This window comes from Camelus bactrianus, chromosome 24, assembly GCF_048773025.1.
Source record: "Camelus bactrianus isolate YW-2024 breed Bactrian camel chromosome 24, ASM4877302v1, whole genome shotgun sequence".
Classification (NCBI taxonomy): Eukaryota; Metazoa; Chordata; class Mammalia; order Artiodactyla; family Camelidae; genus Camelus; species Camelus bactrianus.
This window is the reverse complement of record NC_133562.1, coordinates 7,329,244-7,355,861: the sequence shown is the minus strand read 5'-3', so window position 1 is coordinate 7,355,861 and position 26,618 is coordinate 7,329,244. Positions and strand designations below refer to the sequence as shown.

At 44.8% G+C, this 26,618-nt stretch overlaps 2 protein-coding genes across 9 annotated transcripts in view; one reads left to right on the top strand and one right to left on the bottom strand.

The window, feature by feature from the left end:
- COLEC12 (collectin subfamily member 12) overlaps positions 1-17,957 on the bottom strand; it is a 153,346-nt gene extending 135,389 nt beyond the window's left edge. Inside the window, exons 1-2 of the mRNA XM_074352533.1 lie at positions 17,777-17,957; positions 1,641-1,691 (exon numbers count right to left, since the gene is read on the bottom strand). Coding sequence (XP_074208634.1) covers positions 1,641-1,691; positions 17,777-17,783 — 58 coding nt within the window. The 5' untranslated portion in view covers positions 17,784-17,957. The remainder of the gene's footprint in view (positions 1-1,640; positions 1,692-17,776) is intronic.
- Positions 17,958-18,113: 156 nt separating this feature from the next.
- CLUL1 (clusterin like 1) overlaps positions 18,114-26,618 on the top strand; it is a 94,983-nt gene continuing 86,478 nt past the window's right edge. For 2 of the 8 annotated variants that reach the window (XM_045518884.2, XM_045518885.2), the window contains exon 1: positions 18,114-18,512. The gene's annotated coding sequence lies outside the window, so the exon portion shown is untranslated. The other 6 variants (XM_045518889.2, XM_045518886.2, XM_045518890.2 and 3 more) reach the window with 5 other exon arrangements.

Below are 26,618 nucleotides of genomic sequence, written 5' to 3'. Positions count from 1 at the left end.
AGCTTGATTTCCCTCCTTATGCCTGCCTTTTCATTTTTGTTTTGTTTTGCTTTTCCCTTCCTTTATAATTTTTGGTTTCCTCTTCATTCCTACGGCCTCCTTCAGCGACCCCACAATGGGGAGCAGAAGGACACCGGGTACCAATCCAGAGACACAAAACTGTGCAGATGACGAACAGTATGTGGAGGGGTGGTGCGTGCTGGGCATAAGCCCCTGGGCCACGTGTGCACAGAGAGGCCATGGGCTCTGGGCGCGGCATTCTCTCTCAAGCCCTATTTTTTTTTTTTCCCAGAAAGAAATGCAGGAGTGTGCATCCAGAAAGAAAACTGCTAAAGCAATGAGGGAACCAGAGCAGCTGGGGGATGTTAACTTTAATCAAAGTCCGGCCAGAATATTTTTTTTAGCAACAGGAAGTAGATTTATTCTCTTTCATATTCTCCTTCTTGCTCTCAGACACACACACACACACACACACACACACACACACACACACACACACACACACACACACACACACATAAACACACTCATTCTTTTCTCCTCTCTCCTTCATTTCCTCTGACTAAGGCACAGAAATAAGCTGGACAGAAAAACCTCAGTTCCCTTGAACTGTCTTTAGTGCTGTGTTGTGTTCACCGGCAGTTCAAGGCTACACGGCAGAGTGCAGGGCACCCCTGGGCACAGCCAGGCAGGCAGGGGAACGAGGGCTGGTTCCCTGGGGCGATGGCAACAGTCACCACAAATGTGGTGGCTTAAAGCCACACGGATTTCTTCTTTTATGGTTTGAGAGGCCAGAAGTCTGAGATCAGTGTCCGTCAGCTGAAATCAAGATGTTGGTGGGGCCACATTTCCACCAGAGTGCTCTTAACAGAAAATCTATTTCCTTGCCCATTTCAGCTTCTGGTGGCCACCTGTGTCCCTTGGCTGGTGGCCCCTTCCTCCACCTCCAGAGCACATCTCTCCAATCTCTGTCTCCATCATCACAAGGCCTTCTTCTCTCAGTATTGTCAAACCTTCCCCTCCCTCCCACTTATAAGGACACTTGTGACTGCATTTAGCGCCCACCCAGATAACCCAGGGTAATCTCCCCTTCGCAAGCTCTGTAACTGAAGCACATCTGCAAAGCTCTCTTGTCATCTAAGGTAACATCCGGGCTCCAGGAATCAGGACGAGGGTATCTTTGGGGGCCAAGGTTCAGCCCACCCTGGAGCACTCATGTCTAGCTGGGTTCCTGGCCAGAGTCCTCCTCTCACGTATCCACTAACCTTGACTAAGCTAGGAGCACGGGTCCTGAGGAAAAAGGGAAAAGATGTTTTCTAAATGTCAAAATAGAGAAATGCTGTGTGTTTCTGCTCCTGTCTTGTCACAGATTTACCTTTCCCACCATGTTTTGCCCATTAAGCCACCTGGTTTGCAGTCATCAAACCACAACCTGCCCCAACGAAGCGTCCATCACTTCCCGTGCCTGGGCACCACTTCTGTCCCATTACCCTCAGATTTTGTGAGAAACCATCCACCTCTTATACGGAAACTCGATTTCCAACCCAAACTGGGCTGCACATGCTCATGTGTATCAAAGGTCCGGTCATGGTCATGTTTCCGTATCCCAGAGAAGGAACAGAAGCTTTGTTAGGACTCACCGAACCGCTTGTAACCGAAGGAATGCACCTCCTCCTCCTCTGCAAAGTCGTCTGCGAGAAAGAAAAGACGGAGCGTTAACCCTGGGGAGATGAGTGGGGTCAGCGCTGGCCTGAACTTCTCCCACCCCCCTGCCCCACCTGCCCTCGCCCACCGTGCTCCTCACAGTGGCTGTCCCTCTGCTCCCAGGACACACCACACTTTCTGAAACAGACCGCAGGGTCCCTGCACTGGCTGTTCCCTCCGCCTGGAATGCTCTTCCTTCTGTTCCTTAGGTGACTCCTTCTAACTCAGGTCTCAGCTGAGGTGTGATACCTTCCAGATGCCTTTCCAGACCACCACCCAGACACTCCATGTCGCGACGCCCCATTTGAATATTACTCTCTGATATCATCCCTATTGTGCATCCTGGCAGCCAATTTTTTTCTGTCTGGCTTCAGGAGTGAAACCCATATGCCTAGAATGGCACCTGTCACACAGCGGGCACTTAATAAATTCTGGTGAATGAATGACTGAGTCATCAGCTGTCCAAAGAGTCAAGTTATCTTCACATAACTAAGCCTAAAGCCTTCCCTTTCAGATGCTGGGCTTTGGGGTCATCTCTTCCACCCGCTGTGGCATCTCAGCAGCCCAGCATGAGTCCCGCAAGGACAGCCAAACCCTCCCCCACTTGCCTTCCACTGGGTAACCTGGATTGATGGTGGTTTCCCAGTAAATGCATTTCAAAAGACAGCCCTGCTATGGGAATTGCTAAGGGTGGGACCACTGCAGAAACAAGAGATGTCATATCAGTTCAGCTTTCTACCAAAAGCTTAAATCCCCCTCCTCATGTGCACATCATGCAATTCCTTATCAGACTGATAAAGAACTTCTCATTTTACATTTCTGTCAGATGTGGGTCTCACAACTTACTGTGCAATTAAAGGGTACTTTTGATGACAGGTCAAGGTGTCGAGACCAGGCCTTTCCAAGGAGCCCTAACCAATTATTCTTGAGTTGGTCCCCATCACTGCACCAGTGCCCTGCTTCCTCCCCAAATGCAGTTTAGTTCAAAAGCACTGACTTGGGGCTCACCATGGACCAGAGACTGCCAGGCAGGGGGCTGCAGGAATGAGTGAGACATGGTCCCTTCCCTCAAGAAGCTGACAATCATTCAAAGAAACAAACATGAAGGGAGGGAAATAAAACCTCTGTGATCATCGTTTTCAGTCCCCAAATGGGACCCTGGATCTGGCTATGACCAAACCTTGAGATGTTATGGAAAAACCCAAGGTATGTGACGTCTGCAACACAGTGTGCTGAACCTCAGGGCACTAGCTCGTTGTGGCGGGCTATGAAAGCACACGGGCGAGAACAAGCACTCCCGAGACGACGGAGAAGTGGGGTATCTTTGTATTTTGCCGCTGTTTCATTACTCAGAGAATGGGGCAGAGATCTTGCTCGAAATCTAGACATCCAGGCCTTCATAATTCAAGACGTCTTCTTATGTCCAGGATTAAAGCTTTAGTTCTTTCACGATGGAGCTCTTACAACCAGAAGAATAACACGTTTCTTACTGACTCAGGGATCGGTTAGTTCAACTCAGTAAGCCCCTGCTCTATGCCTGCGTTCCTAAGCAATTCTCTTATTAATGGCTGAGAGGTCCAGTCCAGTCTCAGCTAAAGAGAAACCCTGATCTGCTGCTTCTGCTTAGAAATCCATGCATTCATTTATTCACTCACTCAATAAACAGGTGCTTACAGACTAGTGGAGTTGATGAGACAGAGGTAATGATGCCACCCAGGCGTCAGCTGCTCCCGCCAGCTGCAGCCCCTCCACTGCTGGGTCACGTCTGCAAAAGAATCTGCTCGCATGCACAGGTTGTGGGCTGAGGGGGCGTCACGGAAGATTTCACAGTGGAGACAACAAAGCGGTTTACGCTGTGCCCCCAAGAGCAATAGCTTTAAAATCTCTGTTCTCCCCAAAGCTTCTTTCCAGCAGACCTACCATTAGTTTGTTTGTTTGTTTTCTTTTTCCTCTCTGGTCTCTTTCCCATGCAGCATTTAGTCTGACTGACTCCTCTCTCCTCCCTGAAATTTCCCTGGGAACTTCAAATGTCTCATATTTTTGTTATTAAAGCAATTCAGCTCTGCTTCCAAATGAACTTACTCAAACCCATTAGGCGTTGAAGGAAACAAAGGGTTTACGAGAAACCCCCCTAACAGGACTCAAGCAGGATGTCCTGCTTCTTGTCTTAACCCTCATCCCAAGAGGGTGAGAAATGCTTGGAGCAGCTCCCAACGTACAAATTTCGATCTCATCCAAATCTGCAATCAGATAATAAATCACGTGAGGCACGAGGGGTACAAAGCACCACAGACAACAAACATCTCATTGGGATAATCAGGGAAGGTATCGCGAAGTGTCTTAAGTTAGTCTGTCTTATCGTTTAGTCTTTGGAGAGAAAAAGGAGAAACACCACATACCATATCCCCTTCTTGGAAATTCAGAGTGGTTTTGCACTCTTAGAGACTCTGAGAGATGCTCAGAAAGAGAGGAGAAAAAGACTTGTTCAACTTTATTTCACTCAGTGTTTTCAAGAGTTGACCACATCCCTAAAAGCTGAGTAGAGCTGGGTGGATGACGCTGAGTATTTAGACCACGGCCGGAGGTGTCCCCAGAGCGCACTGCCGGGTTCCCCGGCTGTGTAGCGAACAGACGCTTCAGGCTGGTGACGGAGTTAGGTGTTTCAGGAATTGAGAAAGAGGAAGAGGCAGGAGCTGATGGGGCTTGTGGTTGTGTGGACAGCCCACACCAGGCCACAAGAGCCAGAGGAGAGAGGAGGAGGGGTCAGATGTTCCTAAGGCCTGAAGATTTTAGAGGCAAAAGACAAGGACAGGGCCCACATGGCTGACAGATGGATCTGAGGAAGAACAAACAGCCTGATACCATGTGGAAAGTTACAAAGTTATATTTTGTTCTCTAAACCTTTTCCTTACACTGTGTGGACGCAGGCTAAATGCATCCCAGATGCATTTATGGTATCAGGGTCCTGCAGAGGTGACAGGGGCAAATAAGGATACTCTCCCTCAAGAACACCCAGTCACCTTTGCAACTCGCCACTTTTCATATCTGTCTCCACACAATCTCCGCCAGGGAACTGCCACACTCCTCCATGAGCAAGGCCTTCGTTAAGATTGAAGGCCTCAGAGGGGAGGGTATAGCTCAGTGGTAGAGTGCATGCCTAGCATGCAAAAGGTCCTGGGTTCAACCCCCAGCACCACCATTAAAAATAAAACCCTAATTACCTGCCCCCCAAAAAAATTTTAAAAAGAAAGATTTAAGGTCTCTAAGTCCTGCAGTGGCCATAACTTGCTTGAGTCTGCAGGGAGAAGTCACCTTAACATCCGAAATAACAAAACGTGTTTAATTGGAGGTTTATAGCTACAAGCACCTACTTTCCTGGCTCCCACAGCTGGACCGTAGCATTTTTGTTGTAAATACCTATGAGCTACACTGCCTCTTGCGTGCCTATTTCAGAATGTGATTTTTATTTATTTTATTTTTTTTTTTTTACTTTCCTTGGTAACTGGCCCAGAGCCACATTGGCCAGAGGTTTCGTGATGGAGAACGCTGAACAGAATTCTGCTGCTGATTTATTCTTTGAGCCTCGCTATTTCAGAGGACCAGGAGTTCAAGTGAAGTTTATTTCAGTTGGCTTGGAGAGCTGAAGTCATACATATTAATATGTTCCAATCAATCTGTGGACCAAGTTGTGCAATATCCCTGTGCTTAGAGTTTACCTCTCCTTCCCGACACCCCACCTGTATCAGTGTGACAGCCCTTCCCTCTGTCTGCCTGATATTCCAGTTCTGGTTTTGACTTCACCAGATGGAAAGCTTTTGGAAAACAGGAAACATGTCCCGCTGTACCCTGAGCAACCAGCACATTTATGACATGTGCTAGGCACTCAGTAGTTATTGTTGAAAATGAAGTCTATTGCAGAGTGATGTGTCTACTATCTCTGGCTCCCACTAGCTGATGAATTCCAGGATTCTTTCTCTTTTTGAGTATCCACCACATATGGGGAAGAGAAGAGATGTGACACTTGGTCAATACCTACTGGATGTCAGTTACTTTCAATTCATTATGTTTCTCTGTTTTTGAGGTGAGGAAACCGAGGCTCGGAGAAGTGGTGTAATCTGACCCAAGGTCTCACAGCCTGTGAGCAGCCAGACCATCACTAAGACCCAGGTCTGTGGGACCCTCAAGTTCCCCACCACAGTGGTTCCACACCGCACCCCAGACCCAAGAGACTGAGCCCTGTGCTAGCAGCAGAGGAAGCTGAGAGGCAATGATTTCCACCCCAGAATCCTAAAAAGGCTTAGGCATTCAGGACACAGGCTACTCTGGGAGGAGAATTAAGGTGAGGCTAAAACAGGAGGACTTGTTGAGCCACTGCGATAATCAAAAAGACAGATAATAAGTGTTGGCAAGGATATGGAGAAATGAGAAGCCCCGTATGCTGCTGGTGGGAATACATGCCTGTGCAGCCACTTTGGAAAACAGTCTGGTGATTCCTCAAAAGGTTAAACACAGAGATACCACATGACCCAGCAATTCTCTCCTAGGTGTACCCCTAAGAGAAATGAAAACACACGTGCACACAAAAACTTGTATGTGAATGCCTATAGCAGCAAGATTCATAACAGTTAACAAGTGGAAACGACCCACATGTGCACGAACTGATGAATGGATCAACAAAATGTGAATGTAATATCATTCAGCGATAAGAAGGAATGAAGTATTGATATATGCTACAATATGGATGAACCTTGAAAATATGCTAGGGAAAGAAGCCAGACACGAAAGACCACATCTTGTATGATTTCATTCACATGAAATGTCTGCATTAGGCAAATTCATAGTCAGAAAGCAGCTGAAAACCTGGGGCTGGGGGTCCGGGGGGGAAATGGGGAGTGACTGCTGATGGGTATGGTTTTCTTGAGAGAGAGATGAAAACATGCTAAAATGGACCGTAATGATGGTTGCAAAACCCGTGAATATTTAAAATCCCCACTGAATTGCACACTTTAAATGGGTAATGTGTGTGGTATATGAAAAATAAAGCAGTTGGACCTGTCCTTCACAGAACCAGGTGACTGTCCCTACCTGACCGCAGCAGAAGATGGAAGGTTTATTATTCAGGGAAGTTCTAACAAGAGGACAGAGATGGTGTCCTTTTCCAGAGGACTCCAGCAACACCTGAGATGAAGGGAACCACGCCGGAATAAGGGAAAGGGGGAAACTGCACACTGAGGTTCAGAAGCTCCGTGCTCCCCTCCCACTCAGCCAACCAGACTGTACCCTCCAGACTAAAGACTGGAAGGCTCTTCCTGGGAAATCTGGCCAGTTAAGAGAAAAATAAACTAATGCTTCTGACTCCAGAAGGTCCCCAACGGAACAGCCGACCCAGATCAGCCTAGAGTAACAATCACAGTTCACAAAACCCACCAAAACAAAGAGGTTCTAATTGACATTAATAATACTCTGCCTTTACGTAAGAGAAGACACCAGACATCTGACACAGATGAAAAGACAAAGGCGAAAATAAAGAAACCAGATACAGGAATTTGGAGGAAATATACATTATGCAGGATGATAAAAATAAAATCCTACCATTAATATCCTTGCAGAGATAAGAAAAGATCGTGCCTCCATAATGTAGGAACAGGATGCTATCATAAAGAAGAAACCATGAGAGAAAAAGAACTCCTGGAAGTTAAAAAAAAAAAAATCACAGAAATAAAAACGTAATAGAAGAGTAGAAAGACAGAGTTGAAATATTCCAGAAAACAGCAAAGGGGGAAATAAATAAAAAAGAGTAAAGACAAGGAAAAAATTAGAGAATCAATTCAGTGGGTCTGATATTCAAATAACAGGTGTTTCAAGAAAAAAGAACAGAGGGAAAGAACCATCAGAGGAATAATTAAATAACACTGTCCGGGACTGAAGGACGTGAGTCTCCAGAAGGAAAGGGCTGTCACCTCCCAGCACAAAGAAGGGAAGAAGACCCCCGCCCCGGCACGTCACACAGGTCCACGGCACTGTGGACAAAGAGGGAACCCTAAAAGCTTCTGCACAGTAGGAAAAAAAAAGAGAGAGAGATTACTTGCAAGAATAAAACCAAAAGTGGCTTCACACATCTCACCAGCAAAACTGGAGCCAAAAGAGAACAGATCTTTGCCTTCGAAATCCTAAGGCTAAATTATTTCCAATAGAGAAGCCTCTCGACTAAATAAGTCGGTAACATAAAGACCTTTTCAGACCTGTGGATTCCTCAGAAAAAGTACCTCTCACACACACTTTTCTCGAGAAGTTTTTAGAGAAGACATTCCTCTGAAGTAAGGAACAAACTCAGAAAGACATGTGTGCATCTGTGTGTGTGTGTACACGTGTATGCACATATGTACATCCTAACCTAACCCTGACCCTGAGTAGGTCAGAGGGCTCCAGGAACGATTTCTTCACGAAGGCGAAAATGAGGTAACACCTATTATGTATGAAGACACTGCACAGAGACTGAGGACAGTGGAAGAGGCTTTGGGGATGAATGATAATGTATACACACAGGGGAGGCTAAAGAAAAAAAATAACAGGAGGATTATTAACTCCAGGGGAAACGAAGTCTTGCAAAAAATAAGTCAGTCAGCTGTGAACAACGTTCATGTCATCATAATAAGATAAATCCTGAATACGGATCTAGTCCAGACTGTGATATAACTATACTGCGATGAGGGAGGCTGCAGGAGGTGTCTCTGATGGTTGTAGGTGGAGGTTAAGGGGGAAAGAACGAAATCCTTATCTGCTATAAAGGGAAGTCAATACATAATGCCTCACACCAAAATATTAATCATAGTAACAACAACAATGATGATGATGATGATGATGATGATGATAGTGAAGAGTGCCATAGTCATGTCACTTACAGCCCTGGGGCTGTAGCAGATCTCTTACGTTAAGAGATCCCATCCATTCTTTCCATCCCTCCACGTGCAAGTCCACTTCCACTCTCCTGAATCTGGCAGAGCCCTGTGACTTGTCAATGGAATTTGTCAGAAGTAGCAGTGGGTGATCTCGGGGCCTCTGTCTTAGAGGTCTTTCGGCTTCTGTTTTCACCCTCTTAGCCAGTTTGCTGTGGGAAACATCCGACTACCCTGCTGGACCAGAGACCACCTGGCGAGAGAGGATCCCTGGAGGATGGGAGACTGTGAAGGGCAAGGGAGAGACCAGCCAGCTCTCAGCCATCCCAGCCACCCTGCAGATGCTCCAGCCATGGAGCGAGGCTGACCAGCCCAGCCAACACCTTGGGAAGCAGAGACCAGCCGTCCCTGCCCTGCCCCGCCCGCGTCGCAGAACTGTGAACAAACAAACAGCTATTGTTTGAAGCTACGCCATTTGGGGATGGTGTGTGACAGGCATCAGCAGATAACTGGAAGAAAAGTCAATGCCAAAAGAAAATGCAAAAAATGTTCTCAGGAGGTTGCCTCTGGGGACTGGAAAATGATGAAAGAAGTGGGTTAGGCAGGAAACTGCTGTTTTTCATAATAAACGTGATATTCTTTGACTCTTTAAACTATGTGCATCTCTAACCTGGATAAAAATTAAACAAGAGAGTGTGAAGGGAAGATAAAAGTCAGGTAGACAAAAATAAAAGCTCTCCGGTCCAACAGATACTGACGGCCAGAAACGGTCCCCTGCTCCAAAGAGCCGGCGCGCAGGTTCAACCTGGAGCAACAGCGTAGAAAGTTTGGATTCACAGCCTTCAATACATGGCACAGAGTAGGTGCTGGCAAAAGCCAAACTGAACAGAACGAGTTGAGGCATTTTTAGGAGCCAGGCTGAAGGACCGTGGACAGAGGCGAGGCTGAACCTTCCAGGCTGGGCTCGGTGCCTCGTCCACTCTATGCTGTTCTACCCTGATGGAGCCCCGGCTCCTGCAGAGGCATCACCGTCAGAACAAAACAAAGCAGTCCCATAGGTTGTTAAAATATGTAACTGCTTCCAAGCCAGCTGGCAAACACCTGCTGCTCTGAGCATTCCTGCAAGTTGTCCCTGTGTGTCCGCATCACCCTGACCTATTGTAGCAGACCGGGGGTGGGAAGGGGAGATGGTGCCCCTGCCCCCCTGGGGCCAAATACCCAGCGCTCACTGGACCCGAGTCCACAGCCACCCTCCACTGGACAGTGCTCCACGGAGTCGTCTCTGCGAACTCTGGCCTCCACAGTGTGCCACCCGCCTTGCTAAATATTTTGGGTACCCCTTGGACATTGCTGGGCTATTCTAGAAGACTGTTCTCCTAAGGCTAGAGGCAGATGTAACGATAAAGGGCGGGCTTTGTCATGAAAAAACCTGGGTTTGAACACTGGCTCCATCTTGTTCTGGCAGCGTAAGCTGACGTCTGCCTCTCGGTCTCCGGCAAGATGGAAAGGCCTCAAATGCATGGAAATGCATGGGTCATTTAGCAAGAAACACTACAGCCATCCATTTCTCTGGAGTCTCACAAAAAATAACTAGTCCTTGTTAAAACAAAACAAAAATTGATATATCTGTTTTGTTCCAAAATCACTTAACTTTATGATCAGGTTATCCAAACAATTACACCGAAGTACTACACTATAATTAATTACAAATGATGGACCAACATTGAATTCAGGAGACAAAGTTCGAGAAAATTTTGAATTTGATTTTCTCTCACCTCCTACTCTGAAATGTCCTATTTGAAGGCTTCGGGGGTGGCCCCAATGCACCATTTGCCTCTAATTACTATTAGAGTAATGCAGTCTGAAATACGAAATGTAATTTGAGATAATGAATCCCCCTCCGAAGGAAAATACCCCTGTCCTCAGGCCTCTCCTCCTGTATCCTACAACAGCATTTATCCAAACCTCAAATAAGGCACTTTTCACCTTCTTCTGTGGATCCCAGTTGTTTAAGCACAAGTCTTACTCTGCTCATCAGACTTCAAGCCTCCTGAGGACAGAGGCTGTATCCATGGTAAGTATGTGACCATGCTTCAATAAAATACTAAGTGAAGAATATTTGACTATATTCAAAATAAAGAATATTTGAGGATATTAAAATAATATACTAAATAAAGAATAAATGGAAGCTAGTGAGGACTTGGTGGCCCAATTGTAAATAATAAGTTAAATAGAAATATGACAGCTTAATGGAAAATTAACCCTACCAATGAAATGGACACAATGTCATATGGTTAAAAAAATATATGTCCACATACATCTGTCCTAACACTCATTTAAAGAAAAACCTGCTTTATGTTTGATTCTTTGATGTCATATCCTTACTGGAAAAAAACTGGACATTGGATTTGAGATACAAATCTTTAAAAAATAAAAAAAGTTAAGAAAAAAAATAAAGGATTAAGCTATCAAGCCCAAGCTCCTAAAAAAAAAAAAATGTCACCATCAGTAGGCACCTGAATAACAGTGCTCTGGAAAATTAAACACTCCCAGGTAAATTAAATGTCTTTACATACATTTACCAATTTCCTACCACTATCTTAACAAATGAGAAAACTGTACCATTTTCACTATCGATACAAACGTCACTACAAATGTGGTCCATGCACTTTCAGTAGGGCTGATGTTTCACTACATTACAACGATCACAATAATAAAAGTGATGGCAGCTGGAGATGGACCAGTCCTAACACTGTTGCCCATGAAGAGCACAAGTTCCTCCTATGCCTGAGGTCATTTTAACACACACTTGTAACTTGAAAATTACTTTCATTTTCTTCATGGTAGAAACTATTGCACTGGATTAACTTAACATAAATGGTTCATAATTAGCTGGAGGAAGCAGCGGGGTATAATTATACAGTACGACAACAACTGAAATGTCTTGAGTTCGCCTTAAGTGCTAGACATCATTCTAAATAATTGATCTATACTAACCGATTTAATCCTCAAAACAAACCAACAAAACAAAAATAAAACAAACAGCCCCTCCCCCCCAAATGGCATCCAGTAGACGCCATTATTATTCCCCATCTGACAGACAAGGAACCCGGGGGCCCCAGGAGGGTAAGTAGTTTGCATGTGGTCACCAGGCCCTCTGGTCTCAGAGCCCACACTCCTCGCCACCCCACTGAAATTATCAGGTTCAACTCCTGGGAACACTCTGTGTAATTACATTTTATGACATATATATATTTTAAAGTATATATTATAAACTATAAATTTGGACTATTCTGCCTTTAAATAATAAAATGTTATATAAATATCCACTAATTTCCAAACATTTCCATGTCACGAGGAAGTGACTTAGGCTCAAAGAAATGCAGGTATTTCCACAGGCCAATAATACGTCAGTTTTTTTACACAGGATGTCAAATGTCCAATCTCTTAGGCAAGTGCATGTGACTTCATGTGATACTCAGTTATAATCCCAAACAAAAGGGGGAGGGTATAGCTCAGTAGTAGAGTGCATGCTTAGCATGCATGAGGTCCTGGGTTCAATCCCCAGTACCTCCATTAAAAGAAAAAATTAAATAAATAAATAAACCTAATTACCTCCCCCTGACCCCCTTCCCCCTCTAAAAAATCCTGAACAATTCAGGAAGCATAAAGGAGTCATATTTACTATATTGAAGTCCAATAAATTTAATTAATTGTTAAATATTCTCCCATGTTGAAAAATACATTTCCTTTATATTTTTTAAGAGTATTGGCTGAATATTTGTGATACATTCAGCTCCTAGCTCTTTGGAAGTTTGAATTGGGATTACTAATTCTGCTTACACTGGCTTTCACTGCTATGCAATGGTGAGGGCCCCTGCAGCAATCAGCAGGACCTGTTCAAGGTACTACATTGGTTTGGGCCCTTCAAACATCATTCACTTGAACAGAAATCAAATCACTGCTTAATTGAAAAGCTACCTCCCAAAAGCTTCGGGTGGTTTATATGGTTAAAGACTATGTTGTCAGCAGTAAAGAATGAAATACTTTCCGAAACAACAACTGTGTATAAAATAGATTGAACAGCAAGGTCCTACTATATAGCACAGAGAATTATACTCAATATCTTGTAATAACCTATAATGAAAAAGAATATGTAAAAAAAAGAATGAAATACTTCCTATGAGGAATGTCTATACCTCCCCATCCCTTGTTTAAGATATTTATTTCCTATTATTATTATTGTTATTATTACTATTACTGATCACCTACTGGTGGTTACAGTCTGTCCTTGGGGAAATGGCCCTTCTGACAATGTTGCGTTGTCTCACCATAAATCTGTCAGCAGGACAGTGCAGGGGCTGTGGGCAGAGTCGGTGGCTTCAGTGGGCCACTCACACTCATTCAGTCAGTCATAAGAAAACCTCCCAGTAGATAAATTCTACACACTCTGGAATCTGCCTTATCTCTGTAGGAGCTCCAGTCTAGAGAGACTCTTCCAGTCGCTGGCTGAAGAGCACAGCTATTTTTTCCGACCCTGGATGCCAGGTTATTAGTGTCTAAGCCCGGATGGTAGGACCATTTCTAGCTTGCTCACTCAGTGTCTAGTGGAGTGTGGCACCCAGTCGGTACTTAACGAAGATGTGTTGACTGAGTGAAACATTACAGTGTGTCTAGGAGGGAAATTAAATTAGAGGTGTAATGTGGATTCTGGAGTCAGCCTGCCTGAATTTGAATACCAATTTCCCCACTGACTAGCTGGGTGCCCTTAGATAAGTAACTCAACCTCTCTGAGCCTAAATTTTCTGATCTGTAAAATGAAGAAAAAATACTGCCTGGCATGGCAGGTGCTCAATAAATGTCAGCTATTATTAAAGGGAATAAATAATAAATGGGGATATTAAGTGGCCCATCAGTCATGCCTAAGACATTTTTTCAAGCACAAACCACGGTTGAGATCAACCTTGTCTCTGGCGTTTATCTTCCAGCTCATGATCCTGTTCCCTACCACCAGGCCATAGACAGGGATTCTGGACGCTGAGAGAGAAAGCAAGCCTGTGACTTTGGAATGGCAGAAGAGCAGAGGAGGAGAGGCCAGGACCAGCCTGACAGAGCCGACCCCACGGTAGGGGTAGAGTCCCCTCACAGATGATTATCTCCACGACCTGGAACGTTGTCCCCTGGCCCCCAGCTGCCTGACTCTTTCCACTCTGATGCGCCTGCTAAAAGCAGGAAGTGCTGTACACCAGTCTGGGCTCCCTCTCCCAGCCCGCGACCCTCTCTTCCCACCGTGGGGAGACACGTGGGTCAGACCTTCCCCCGAGAGATGACCCACGTGCTGGGTTTACCCGAGGTGAAACAGACTTTTTCTATCACAAAATCTAAATGTCTGTTTTCCCATTTGAAATCTAATACTCCGAAGGCCATTTAACTTCCATTGGCAGCAGCTGCAACAATGGTTTTGAAATAATGTTTTAATGAGAATAAGCATTAATTCAGAAAATTAAACACCTAGTTATGCTAGAGCTTAAAAGCTATCATCTGCCAGCTTTTCCCATTCACACCACTGTCAGTGGATGAGCCACACGTTAGGGGGTAGGAGGATGGGAACAATCTCAGAAAACTGCACAGGAGACCACAGGAAAGATCGACACTTAGCAATAATTAAACCTCAGATTAAGAATGTCAAGCATCTTCAAATTAAGGAAAAGTCCGAAGTATAATTGGATTGTACCTTTGCCTCCCAGAGGAAGGGCAGCCCCAATTCCCAACCAGTGAAAGGAAAAAGGCCAACTTTGTTTCCATTTCCCCGCAGAAAACACAATGTTAAATGCAGTCAGCTCTTAAACATTTGTCTGCTTGCTTATCCCACCCAGTTAAGGACAAGAAATCTTAAGACACTGGGAAAGTAACAAGACCATGGGTACAGTAAAACAAAAGACCATAGCAGTATACTTTTTACTGTCGCATTTTGAAAGTATTATTGCCAAACAATATTTCAGCAATGTAACATACGAAAGCCCCAAAGTAAGCAGCTTGGCACTATGCTTTAATGGCACCAACCTCCTCTTTGTGTTAAATCAGAAGAGCAGTTTGAACCACTGTGAGCCTGTGTGCTGGTGGTGGTTTTCTGCCATCTCTTAGGCAACAAGTGCTGCTGCACTAAAACTCACCAATATTTCCAACTTCCAGAACTAGAATGTGATTTCGTAATGACACACCTAACTCTAGGGGAGTCAGATTCCTTCACAAAGAATGTGAATATTTATCCCGAACCATGAGATTTATGTGTGTAGTCCAGCTAATAGAAAATGAAATGGAAATAAATTAAAATCAACTTCAAGTTTTAATCAGCCTGAAAGACTTCAAATATCGTAGCAATAAAGCAAGTAATTTTCTTCTGGAAAATATATAATGATGTCATTATTTTGGTACTTCTAACTGATGGAGGAAATAGAACGAAGACGGACATTTGCAGAATACAACAGATAGGTGGCGCTGTGGCTCATGGCCTCCTGGAATTACACTCCAATAGCCTGGGTCTGAGGCCATATCCCAGGTTTAAACATCAGAATTAGAAAGTCAAATAGGTACCTTGAAAAGGCACCTAACTCGCGCAGGAGCTAAATTTTTGCTTTGGCAAATACACTTCTGTAACTTCTAAGGTGTCCATTAATTTTCTATTTGGTTAAAGAATGTTTTTGGTTAATACTTGAATTTTAAGCATTTGCAAGACTTGTCATGACTTTTATGACACAGGATAATCAAATTCTAATGAAACATTGGCTTTCTTAAGTATAATGAGTTAATAACTATGAGACGTAATCACTAACCCGAAGAAAACTTTGTGCTGGTAACCTGTGGCAAATTATCAAAATACTTCTACTTGGTAAAGGTAGCTTTCCTTTTTGGCTAAAAACACACTCTGCTTGGCTTCAGAAGCCTTGTGTCCAATATCTTGGCTCCACCCTTTCCTGGCTGCTGCACCAACTATGAGTTAATTGTCTGAGATTCACGTTCCTTCTAGTTCAGAGGTTACCACATCTGGGGTCCTAGGTCTCTCCAAGCCTCACAGGGGAACTGGCAGAGCTTATCTTTAGATGCCTACCATCTTCCTGATTGCTGGTTCCTATTTCTTCTAGACTCGGTTTCCATATCTATAACGTAGGGATTAAAATCTCTACCTCATAGGGTTGTTGAGAGGATTCATGGATAGAGCCCCTGGTTGGCACTTAGTAGCTACTGAAAAATTATTAGTGTCTCCTCCCTCCCCCACCTCACAACTGGACAAATAAATGCAAATAATATGGCAATAGTTTAGTAAGCCAATCTCTTATAGAATATTTTGTTTTAACAGAGGCCTTCAAAGTGATTAGTCTACCCAGGGATTCACCAGTCCCTCAGCCCACCTCTCCCACTGGGGTAGAAGGGAGGTGGGGCCTTTTAGGCAGTACCCAGACCACAGGGGATAAGCAATGAGCCTTTCCAGGGGGTCTGCAAGCTGGTGCAGAATGCAGCGTAAATCTCACCAAAAAAAAAAAAAATGTTTAGAACTTGTAGGTGTGTTTTCCATTGCAGATGTGAATTAATACTGAAAATTTATACTCAAACTGCAGTAAATCATTTACCCAGTCAAAAGTATCACAAGATTTTCAGGGTAGGAACCCACATGGGAGCTGATGAAATGAGGAGCTGACTTATCTTTCCAAGAGTTCAAAACCTCCTGGCCTCAGTGACCAGCAGCAAGAAGTTCTGGCTAAGACGATGGTAACTGAGACCCAGAGTAACATTTAGCCTATAAATTCTTTCTTCTCCGGGAGGATCCTTTAATCAGTGCTGGCTAAGGAAAGTGCCCATTTCCTAGAATGTAAATGAGAGAAGAGAAACTGAGATGGAGAAAGAAGGAACACACACCACTGCGTTTTGAAGTTCTCTAGCCAGAGAGTTGTATCATGTCTTTTGTTTCTCTGGCCCTGGGACGGGCCCCTTTCCACCTGGCGTCTGTCCCCTCCCTTCCCAGGGTCTCCAGAGGAGGACACAGAACTCCCTTGAAAGCAGAGCTAATTGGTAGGACATTATCGCGCCGGAGTGTTTAGCGCGAACTGTATTTCAGAGAAACCTAGAGCCGAAAGTTACTTTCCAAGTTTGTGGGGCTCCCCGGCGCCTTCCTGGGTCAGTAACGCTTGCGAGTCAAAGTGGTCACATCGCTTGGTCTCGGGCTGGAAACTTGGTCAGATGGCATTTCGCACCCAGCCCCCTCACTCAAGCCTGGCCCGCGCGGGGACTGAAACTTGTTATCTTAGCACAGAACCAGGACTCCAGGCTTGTGTAAACACCACGCCGGCCCAGCCCCAAACGATTCCCTTGGATGCCTCCGCTGTAATTATTTATCTCACATATAAATCAGGATTCTGCTGACAAATCATCGTGTTTCCACTAAACAGAAGGCTGTCCTGCGAAGCCCTTCTCCTCACGATTCCGTTTAAAGGTTTGATAATATCTGATGGTTCCCTAAACCGACCTGCCCAAGACACCGACCGGGAGACGATTAAAGAGACGACTGTGTCACCCCAGTACACACGTGGGTACAACTCCTCAGGCAGGCACATGGAAGGGACGCGGAACCGAGGGCGGTTATTTTCCAGTCAGTGGGTCTGATGGAGAAAGATGCCAAACACACTTCCCGAGCCAGCTGAACTCCGCGGGCACCTAATCATTGCCAGATGTGAGGAGGGCGCACCGAGAACATCCCCGAGTCCCAGAGAAAACACTCGGCCAAGCAGCCCATCGACATCTCGGACGGAGAAACGGCCACAGCAGGGAGGAGAGAGGACCCTGGAGAGAGTGGGGAGCGCTGCAGAGAGAGCGGAGAACGGACGGGGGTGGAGGGTCATGATGCCTCCACTCTCCTGGGCATATTTTTCCAATTAAAAAGTTGGGAACTGGAATCCGTAAACAATGAGTTGGGGCTTCAAAGTACTTTGCAGAGACACGATGGGGAGGGGAAGACTTGCACGCTTCAAAACCCCAACCTCTAGGTCTCCGGCGGTGCCCAACTCTGGGGCCGGGGTCGCCCCCAGGGTGCGCGCACGAAGCGGGCGCCGGCTCTCCGCGGAGAGAAAGTCCGCGCAGGGTGCACCTCCGCCCCCTCTCGCGCGCCCCGAAGCCCGCCCTACCTTTCATGGTGACTGAGGAGACGCACCGCCTGCCGGGGAGCTTCGCGCAGCCAAGGAAGTTCGCGCTGAGCAGCAGTCAGTGCGCGCCCATGGCAGCCGCGCCGCGCCTCGGCCGTCTGCGCTCCAGCCCGCCCTCCCCGCTCGGCGCTCTGTGCCGCGGGGCCGCCGCGCGCGCCGCTCACCCCGGGCGGGAGGCGCCGCTCCCGCCAGCGCCCCTCCCCCTGGCCCGGCCGCCGGGGCGCGCGGGCCGCCGCGCCCACGCCCCCCTCGCGCCCTCCCGCGCCCGCCCCGCCCCGCCGCTTGCTGCCCGGTCGCCGGCGCGCTGCCGGTTCCCTCTCTTTCTTTGGGGACCAGAAGCTGAACGGAGTCTGAGGAAAGCGTCTCCTGCGGTGGTCGAATGCTCACCCTCGGGGTGCACAGAGCGTGCTGCCGCTGGGCTTGTTTCTAGACCCCGACTACCTAGAGTGGGGGCTGAGAGGGCTGGGAGCAGCGGCGTCACGGGGGCGGCGGAGTCAGCTGGTCCCGTCCCCAAACCGCTCTGGGCGTGGAAGGTTAGAGGATTAAACAGGGGCGAGAACGTCCCCGAGGTTCAAAGCTTCCAAGCGCGCTTGTTGATGGCCGAAGCGGCGCAAGGGATGGTGTTCTGCCACCCGGGGAGACCTTCGCTAAATCCGGAGTCACCACAGATGCTCTGCCTGCAAACTTGGAGCGGGATTACAACTCTTGGATCTTAAAGGTGAGAACGACAGAGACCAAAAACGCACCACAATCTCCTTGGTTGGAAAAGTCTTCCTTCTACCCACCGCCCCTGAAATGCTCAGGTTGACTCCGGTTTTACTAGGAAAGGAGGCTGGCCTGCGGAGCGGCTTCCTAATGAGTTCCTTCCATTGTGGCGCATCCTGTTGCCCCACTGTGTTTCTCTTTCCTTTCAGATACCCTGCTAAGCAGACCCCTTGCTTTATGGCTTTACTACATAAACTCAGTGGTGAGTGGAGCTGTGGGGAGGGAGGTGCTGAGGAACTTTCTTCAGCAAGGATGAAATGAAAGATGTCTTAAGCTTGCAATACAAATATGGCTGGACAGTGGTTGCAGCTTTTCAGATGTCTTCTCCTGAGGACTTGGTAACACGGTGTAACCAGCCCATTGATTCATTCTAAACAGGGCAGTGCCCAGAAATGAAAACGTTTTAAAAATTTCACAGACTCTCCATTCAAGAAGCTTTCGTCTTTGAACGTAAAGGGGAAAGTTGTACATGCCTGGCAAAGGAAAAGACAAAAACTGGCACTTCTTTTTTTAACTTTAGAGGTTGATGAATCTTCACTGATTACTCTGGAGATTTGCTCCACTCTCACCAGGAAACCTGCCTTGTTTTGCCAGGCCAATGAGAGCCCAGAATATGGATTTTCAGCCCAGAGCTTACTAACTAATGTTGGGATGAAATAAGCCCATCAGTTTCTTTTAATAATAGTTTCTCCAACTGAAAAATGGAGAGAATTTTGACTGTAATATCTGAGTTGAAAAAAATCATTTAAAAAACCCTAATTATAGCTATGACACCAAAAATACAGTCCACAAAAGAAAAAACAGATAAATTGGATTTCATCGAAATTAAAAACTTTTGTTCATCAAAGACACTATCAACAGAGTGAAAAGGAAATCCACAGAATGGGAGAAAATATTAGGAAACCATAGATCTGATAAGGGTTTAATATCCAGAGTATGTGTAGAACTGTGACAAGTCGACAAGAAAACAAAAACCCAATTCAGAAATGGGCAGAGAACTCAAACAGACATTTCTCCAAAGATGATATACAAATGGCCAATGAGCATATGAAAAGATGCTCAACATCACTAATCATTAGGGAAATGCAAATCAGAACTGCAAGGAGATACCACTCAACACTCACTAGGATGACTATTATAAACAATTTTTTAAGAGACAGAAAATAACATGTGTTGGCAAAGATGTGGGGAAATTAGAACCCTCGTGCATTAGTGGTAGGAATGCAAAATGGTGCAGCCACTGTGGAAAACAGTATGGTGGTTTCCCAAAAATTTAAACAGAGAATTATGATATGATCCAGCAATACTACTTCTGGATAGATGCCCAAAATGGTTGAAAGCAGAGACTAGACTAGATATTTGTACACTCATGTCCATAGCAGCATTATTCACAAGAGCCAAAATGTGGACGCAACTAAAGTGTCCATCAGTAGATGAATGGATAAAATTAATGTGGCACATACTAACAATGGAATATTATTCAGCCTTAAAAAGGAAGGAAATTCTGACACCTGCTACAACATGGATGAGCCTTGAGGATAAGCATTAAGCTAAGTGAAATAAGCCAGTCACAAAAGGACAAATACTGTATCATGCATCCTAGAGTAGTCGAATTGGTAGAGACAGAAAGGAGAATGGTGGTTTCCAGGAGGAGCTGGCTGAGAGAGAAAGGTGAGTAGCTGTTTAGTGGGGACAGAATTTCAGTTTTGCAAAATGCTAACAGTTTTGGAGATGATGGTGGTGATGGTTGTGCGATCATGTGAATGAAATTAATGCCACTGAACTGCACGCTTAAAAAGGGTTAGGATGTTAAGATTTGTTATGTGTATCTTAACACACACACACACACACACACACACACACACACACACACACACAAAATCTAACAGAAGAATTATGAGGTTGGAAAACCTCCCACGAAAACCCCTTAGCACCAGTGGGCTAGACACACAGACCTGGTGACAAGCAGGTTAGGCAGCTCTTTAGAGGACAGTTCTAAGACAGGCTTCTGCAAGATGGCCTGCTCCCTCCAGCCCCACCGCCTTCCCCACTGTGTGCTCACTGAGGCCCTGCAGGGGGGGCCCCAAGGTCCTGGCAGGGTGCCTCCTCTGAGCTCCACCCTGGAGGACACAGGGGCTGAAGTTTGTAGCCACAGGCAGATCATCAGCTGACCAAGATTTCTCTGGTCAAGAGCTCTGGGAGGAGTTGAGGACTGCGCTGGGGCTCAGGGAGAGCAGGGAACGGCCAAGAAGAGGAAGACTGTGGTGGGAAAGGCCTGTGGCGCACTGGTGACAGTGCCTCCCGCTCCTCCTCGGAATCGCGCTACCGGCCCTCCGGGTGGGACTCCAGCCTCCCTGTCTTCAGGGACTCGTAGCCAGTGGGAAATCCGCATGGTGGAAGAGTAAGGAGTCTAGAAGAGAGAGTGAAAATGCAGTCTGCTGTGGAGGCCCCGCTGCGGGGGAGGGGCCTGGGGGACACCAAACTAGCTTAGGTATTAGGGCGAAGAGGAAGAGGAAGCTGAGGCCAGAAGTTTCAGTTAGGTAATGAAAGGGTGGTCCTGGGGAAAAGTACTTCGGGAAGGAATGGAATATTTGAAGGCTAAGAGGTGAGAGAGAAATAGAAACTTTAAAAAAAAAAAAAGGTAGGGGGCACAGAGCGCAAAGGGGACTGTGGGCCCGAGTCCGAGAGAGAACTTTAGCTCCATCACAGGGATCCCTGCAAGCTGGGTTTGAGAACCCAGTCTTCCTCCTTATATGTCGTCATTTGTCCCCTTTCTCAAATCTTCAGACCTGGTCCTCACTCCCTGAAGATCCGCTTTCATGACCTCTCCCTCCCTTCATTTTCCTCTTCCTATTTCTCCACTTGCCATAAGCCGGTGGACTTCATCCTCGGCCACCACGGCCTCTTCAGCCTCCTCGGGAGGCCACCTAGACTCTCCACCACGTCAGCCACACTGCCTCCCATCTGGGGCTGGGGAGTGAAAAAGGTAACAGTGTCTCACCTTCCAAAACGCACTGGGACCTCCTTCATATTCTGATGTAACCCCCATCAGTCCATGTTTGAGAGTAACTAACTTAGTGAGTCATTTGTGCTTGCAGAAGTGAGTTTTATAAACTCAGGTGTGTCAGGGGAGAAATAGGTAATTCACCCATATGCCGAAGACACCCAGATCTCTCTCCTGTTAGACGCTCTCCTGGGCTCTCAGCCCTTATTTCCATCTGCCTATCTACTGACAAGTTCTTCCTGGATATCCTACAAGCATCCCAACTCAGTTTCTCTAAAACCAAAGTCGCCCCCTCAAGGCACGTGCCTTTCTTTGGTCCCCGTGGCCCGCAGCCCACTTGTGTAAGCTAGAACAGCAGCGCTGTCTTAAAGCTTCCTCCCCTCCTCCAGGCCCACTCTTCACATCCTCTCTGCTCTGCCCTGATCTGACTATGACTTTGTTTTTTCATGAAGTGCAGAAGGTGGCGCTTCACCTCAGCTCTCTGAGAATCAGAATTTTTCAGGGAGAAGCTCCGTTTTATATCACTCCCCAGCTGATTTCCAGACTGACTTAACTCAGAGAATCATCACAGTAGGCTATGAGCTTCTTAAGAGAAGGACATGTCTTCATCTTTGTAACAACAGAAGAACATTCAATAAGAGGCTGAAGAAATAGAAAAGGGTTTAACAGTGGCGGGAACTGCAGAGCAGGGAAAGTGAAAGGCGTGGAACAGCCCTTAGGGTGGCCGTCAGCAATGCTCCCCCACGCTCTGAATCAAGCTCTGAGTGTGGCAGGAGGAGAGCCTGCTTTTGGAGGATTGGCTTCTGCAGCTTGGTCATCTGAGTCATTTCATATTCTCTTCTGCACGTGACAAAAGAATAAGCCTTGTTTGCCAGAGGAGCCATCATGCTCTTAAGCAAGTCCACTAAAATGTTATGACCCCATAAAGAGACTAATGGTGTTATAATGGACACCAGGTGTTGTGTCTGCATCCCGTGAGATGTGATTATGCTTGAGATCTGGTTTTTTGTTTGTTTGGTTTTTTTTTTTTTTTTTTTTGGATAAAGAAATAGCTTTTAGGTCTTTAAAAGTTTATGGTTTTTGTCAGTGTTTCTATTTTTTTAGTTTTTAAATAAACTTAAGGTTTTTGAAAGGAGGCTTTGGTTGAGAGCTGTTTTCCCTGTTGGACCAAAAAGCCAATATTTTCTTCCATTCAATGTTTCAAGTTTCAGAGAGTCAGTCTGAAATTGGCCGTCTAATCCACTGCAAGGACTTTGATGGTCAGGACTGGTATGGGAGCCTCTCTTTAACTTCAGTGAAAAGGCAAGGGCTGAGAAAAACAGAAATGGGCCCCAGCTTGGAAACCTGGGTGTGTTGCAGGGAAGGCCACAGTTCCTTCATCGTGACCTGGGAAGTATGAGATAGATGGCCAGTAGCTCTGTTCCAACCCAAAATGTCAGTGATTATTTCCTGTTAGGTTTCAGGGGAAGTACACCTGGACACTGCAGACTATCAACCTGTATGAAAAAAGTTTTTAGAGTTTATTTTTGCCCTTAATGTGTGTCTTTTGCAGTGGCATAAATGAGAAGGACTTACTTTGGTTTTACTCTCTATTTGGTCTTGTCATTCGTTTCGGTGGAGACGAAGTGTGTTGAGCCAAACCACGATCTGCTCATCAGTAGAATTTGACTGCAGGCCCTGTTCTGTATTAGGTGCCGCTCTTGTTAGGCCCAGCCTCTGACATCTCGAGGTCTGAATATTCTTTCTGTAAAATGAGTGGTTTTAGACTTATTTCCAAGGTCTTTTTTGGCTCAAAAAATATTAGCATGAAATATATGTAAACACTATTGGAGTACAGAATAAACACATAGAAAATGTGAAAGTTGGAAATTCGGACATATTTTGGACGTCCGTCCAATTTCCAACTTTCACATTGTCTGAATTTCACATATGTCCAAATTTCTAACTTTCACAGTGATCAGCTACAAATATATATACACTTTTGTATATATATTTTATATACATATATTTGTAGTTGGTCATTGATTTGTATATGTGTGTGTGTGCATATATATATATATATATATATATATATATATATATATATATGTAGCTGATCACTTTTTTAAACTTTGGAACAGTTCGGAGTTACACCTTTGTCCATATATTCACACTAGCATTTTCAGCGCATAGTAAGCATTCAGTAAATGTTTGTTGAATGACTAAATGAATGAACATACAAATACAACTGAAACAGATAGAGAAGCCATTTCATCTGTCCATCAATTCTCACTTACCTTTAAAATAAGCCTCTTCTTTATGGTAATAACAGTTGCTATAGCTGACATTTACTGAGCTCTTTCTACCTTATGGACCCTATGCTTAGCCCTTGATACACTATGTTATTTATCAGATTCAGAAAATACTTGAGACTTTAGGGAAACCACTTAACTTTGAGTATCAATTTCCTCACCTGAGAAATGAGGACAATATCTATCTTGCAATATTTGGGGGAGGGATTAGCAGCAATGTGTTAAAATTCCAACATGTTACCTGTCACTTAGGAGAAGTTTGGTCAGTTTTAGTAATTTTTCTCATAATTAATTAATTTACTATTTTCTATTTTGCTAAGGGAAAACAGAAGACCAAGTTGAACAAAGACAAAATAGTTTCGTTCGATTATTTTATATGAAATAATAATTTGGCTGGTAAAATTAATTAAAAATGTGATAGAACAGCTTTAAAGAGATAGTTCTATATTCAAGAGCAAACAAGTACAAAAATAGTAGGGATTCTAAAGAGAACTACCTTAAGAGATAGACTAAAATGTTTACAATTCACGTGTACATCATTACTAAGTATGGTGTGTGCAAGATATTTGAATGTAATTTGTTCTCTAAAGTAATTTAAACATTAACTTTCTAAATTTTGTTTATACTGTAAGTTGATTAATAATGGTGAAAAGGTAAACTTCTGCTAAGCTTTTGTCAAAATGGTTACAAATTCCAAATGAGTGTATCAAGATTGGTGAGGTTTCACAGTATGGTTTTATTCCTATGTGGTATTATCTGTTGATATTATAATCTTTCAAGATTGGTAGAATTTTATTTTACTCTTTACTTCTTATAAATAACTAGCTATTTTCAATGGAGTTTTTGACTCCTATAAATAACTTACACTACATTTTTTATTCAAGGTCATGATCCAGTCATTTTTTTCCACTTTATTTATATTTTTCATGGAGACAATACATTATACTTGAACTTAAATATTTCTATACCTTGAATGTGCTTTCTTAGCACTTAAGAATAGTGCATACCAATATTCTGAAAGGTTTACTTAAAAGTAAAGGGATCAGAAATACAAATAATTTATTAAGTAAGTTCTTTTCATAGGTTTTTTTGGCTGAATTTGAAAGGTGTTCATTGTCAGTTGCTCCCACACTGCTGTGAATTCTCACATCACCCAATAAGTCGATCTGCTCTGTAGATTTTAAAAGTTGTGGATTTCTCATCCCACACAATTAAAATATTCAATATTTCATATAATGGAAGATAAAGTCCAGAAGGTTTCCACAACTATTCTAAGCCCAAGACAGGCAAGAATAAGGTTCCTTTGAGATTCCTACTGAATGTGTTCGAAACAAGCACATCTCACCTTGAATATGATTTTCCAATAATTTAGCTGAATGAAAAACTTGAGACTGAAAAGAAAGAATAGGAATTCTATAAACCTACAATGCTGCAAAATATAGGAATGTGGATAGGCTGAAAGATCATTCTTACATCTTATTTAATATATCTCCTATGGAGACTATGTGGCTAATGAAATTTTTAAAATATTAGAATCCTAGATTCTAACGTGCTATAAGGAAAATGCCCTCAAGTCGGAACACAGGGTCCTGGTCCCAGCACAGATCAAGGCCAGCCCTTCTGGGGCCTCACACGTCTCCCTGCGTCCTCATACGTGCTCTGGGCAGCTCATTCCCCGTTTCCTAGCAACTCTTCCTGACCTTCTCAAGGACCCTGCGGACACCTACCCTCTTACTCTCAGCAGATGACCTCATCTCCTCCTCTGCAGAAAATCGGAGGTTATCAGGCAGGAGTTCCTGCAGTCTGCCCTCCGCCCCGCCCTCTACAACTTCTCTCTCTCAGCACCTGGCGTCACCACTTCCCCTGGTTATCACAGGAAGAGGCAGCTTATCTGTCCTTCAGGGCTCCTTCCACCTGAAACACCGCCTCTTCCGTCCCCATCTTTTATCATTGCCTCTCTCTCTCTTCTTGTGGTTCCTTCTTTTATTTCATACACTCCTCCTTCCATCCGAGCCACGTTCCTGAAGTTGGCTACCCTTGCAGTGAGTGTCCAATTTCAGGACCTGGTCCCTCTACAGACATGGCCACACCTCTGCTGCCACAAGGTGGCGCCAGCCCTGCTATAACCCAGGTCATTCAAGCCATTCAAACCACCCAATCCAGTGGGCACTTAGCTCCATCCTTGGTTTCTTTAACTTCTCTTCTATTGACGCTCAAATTCTTGAACCGCTCTCCTCCCTCTGATAGGTGTCATCATGTCTCTAATTCCCCCTCTGACACCATCACTCTATACTCTTGATCTTCACTGCGGCTCCTCTCTGTCTGCCTTGCTTCAAAGTAATGACGCACTTAAGGATTCTGCCTTGGGTTCTGCCCCAAGGACGTCAATAATTTTCCATTTCTGATGACCTCTGTTTTCTGTGTGGACTTCTCTGAGCTCCAGACACAAATATCCAAGTGTTTACTAGATATTTCAAACTTTATCCCTTTCATGGACAGTTTCAAATTTACTAGCAGGAAGTTCATAGTAGCTGCTTTTCACTTTAGAAAAAAATGTCATCTCTGTCTATCTCTTCTTGTTCCTGACGTTTGTATACCTTCTATCTGCTAGCGGTTTGTCTGTTTCAAAGAAGGAGCTTTGATGTTGTTCATCAATATATATCTTTATTTTGTTCTGTTTCTCTATTTTATTTCTGCCCTTACCTTCATTTTTTTTTTTTTTTAATTATTTCCTCCCTTTGGTTTTACTCTTTTGTCTTTCTAG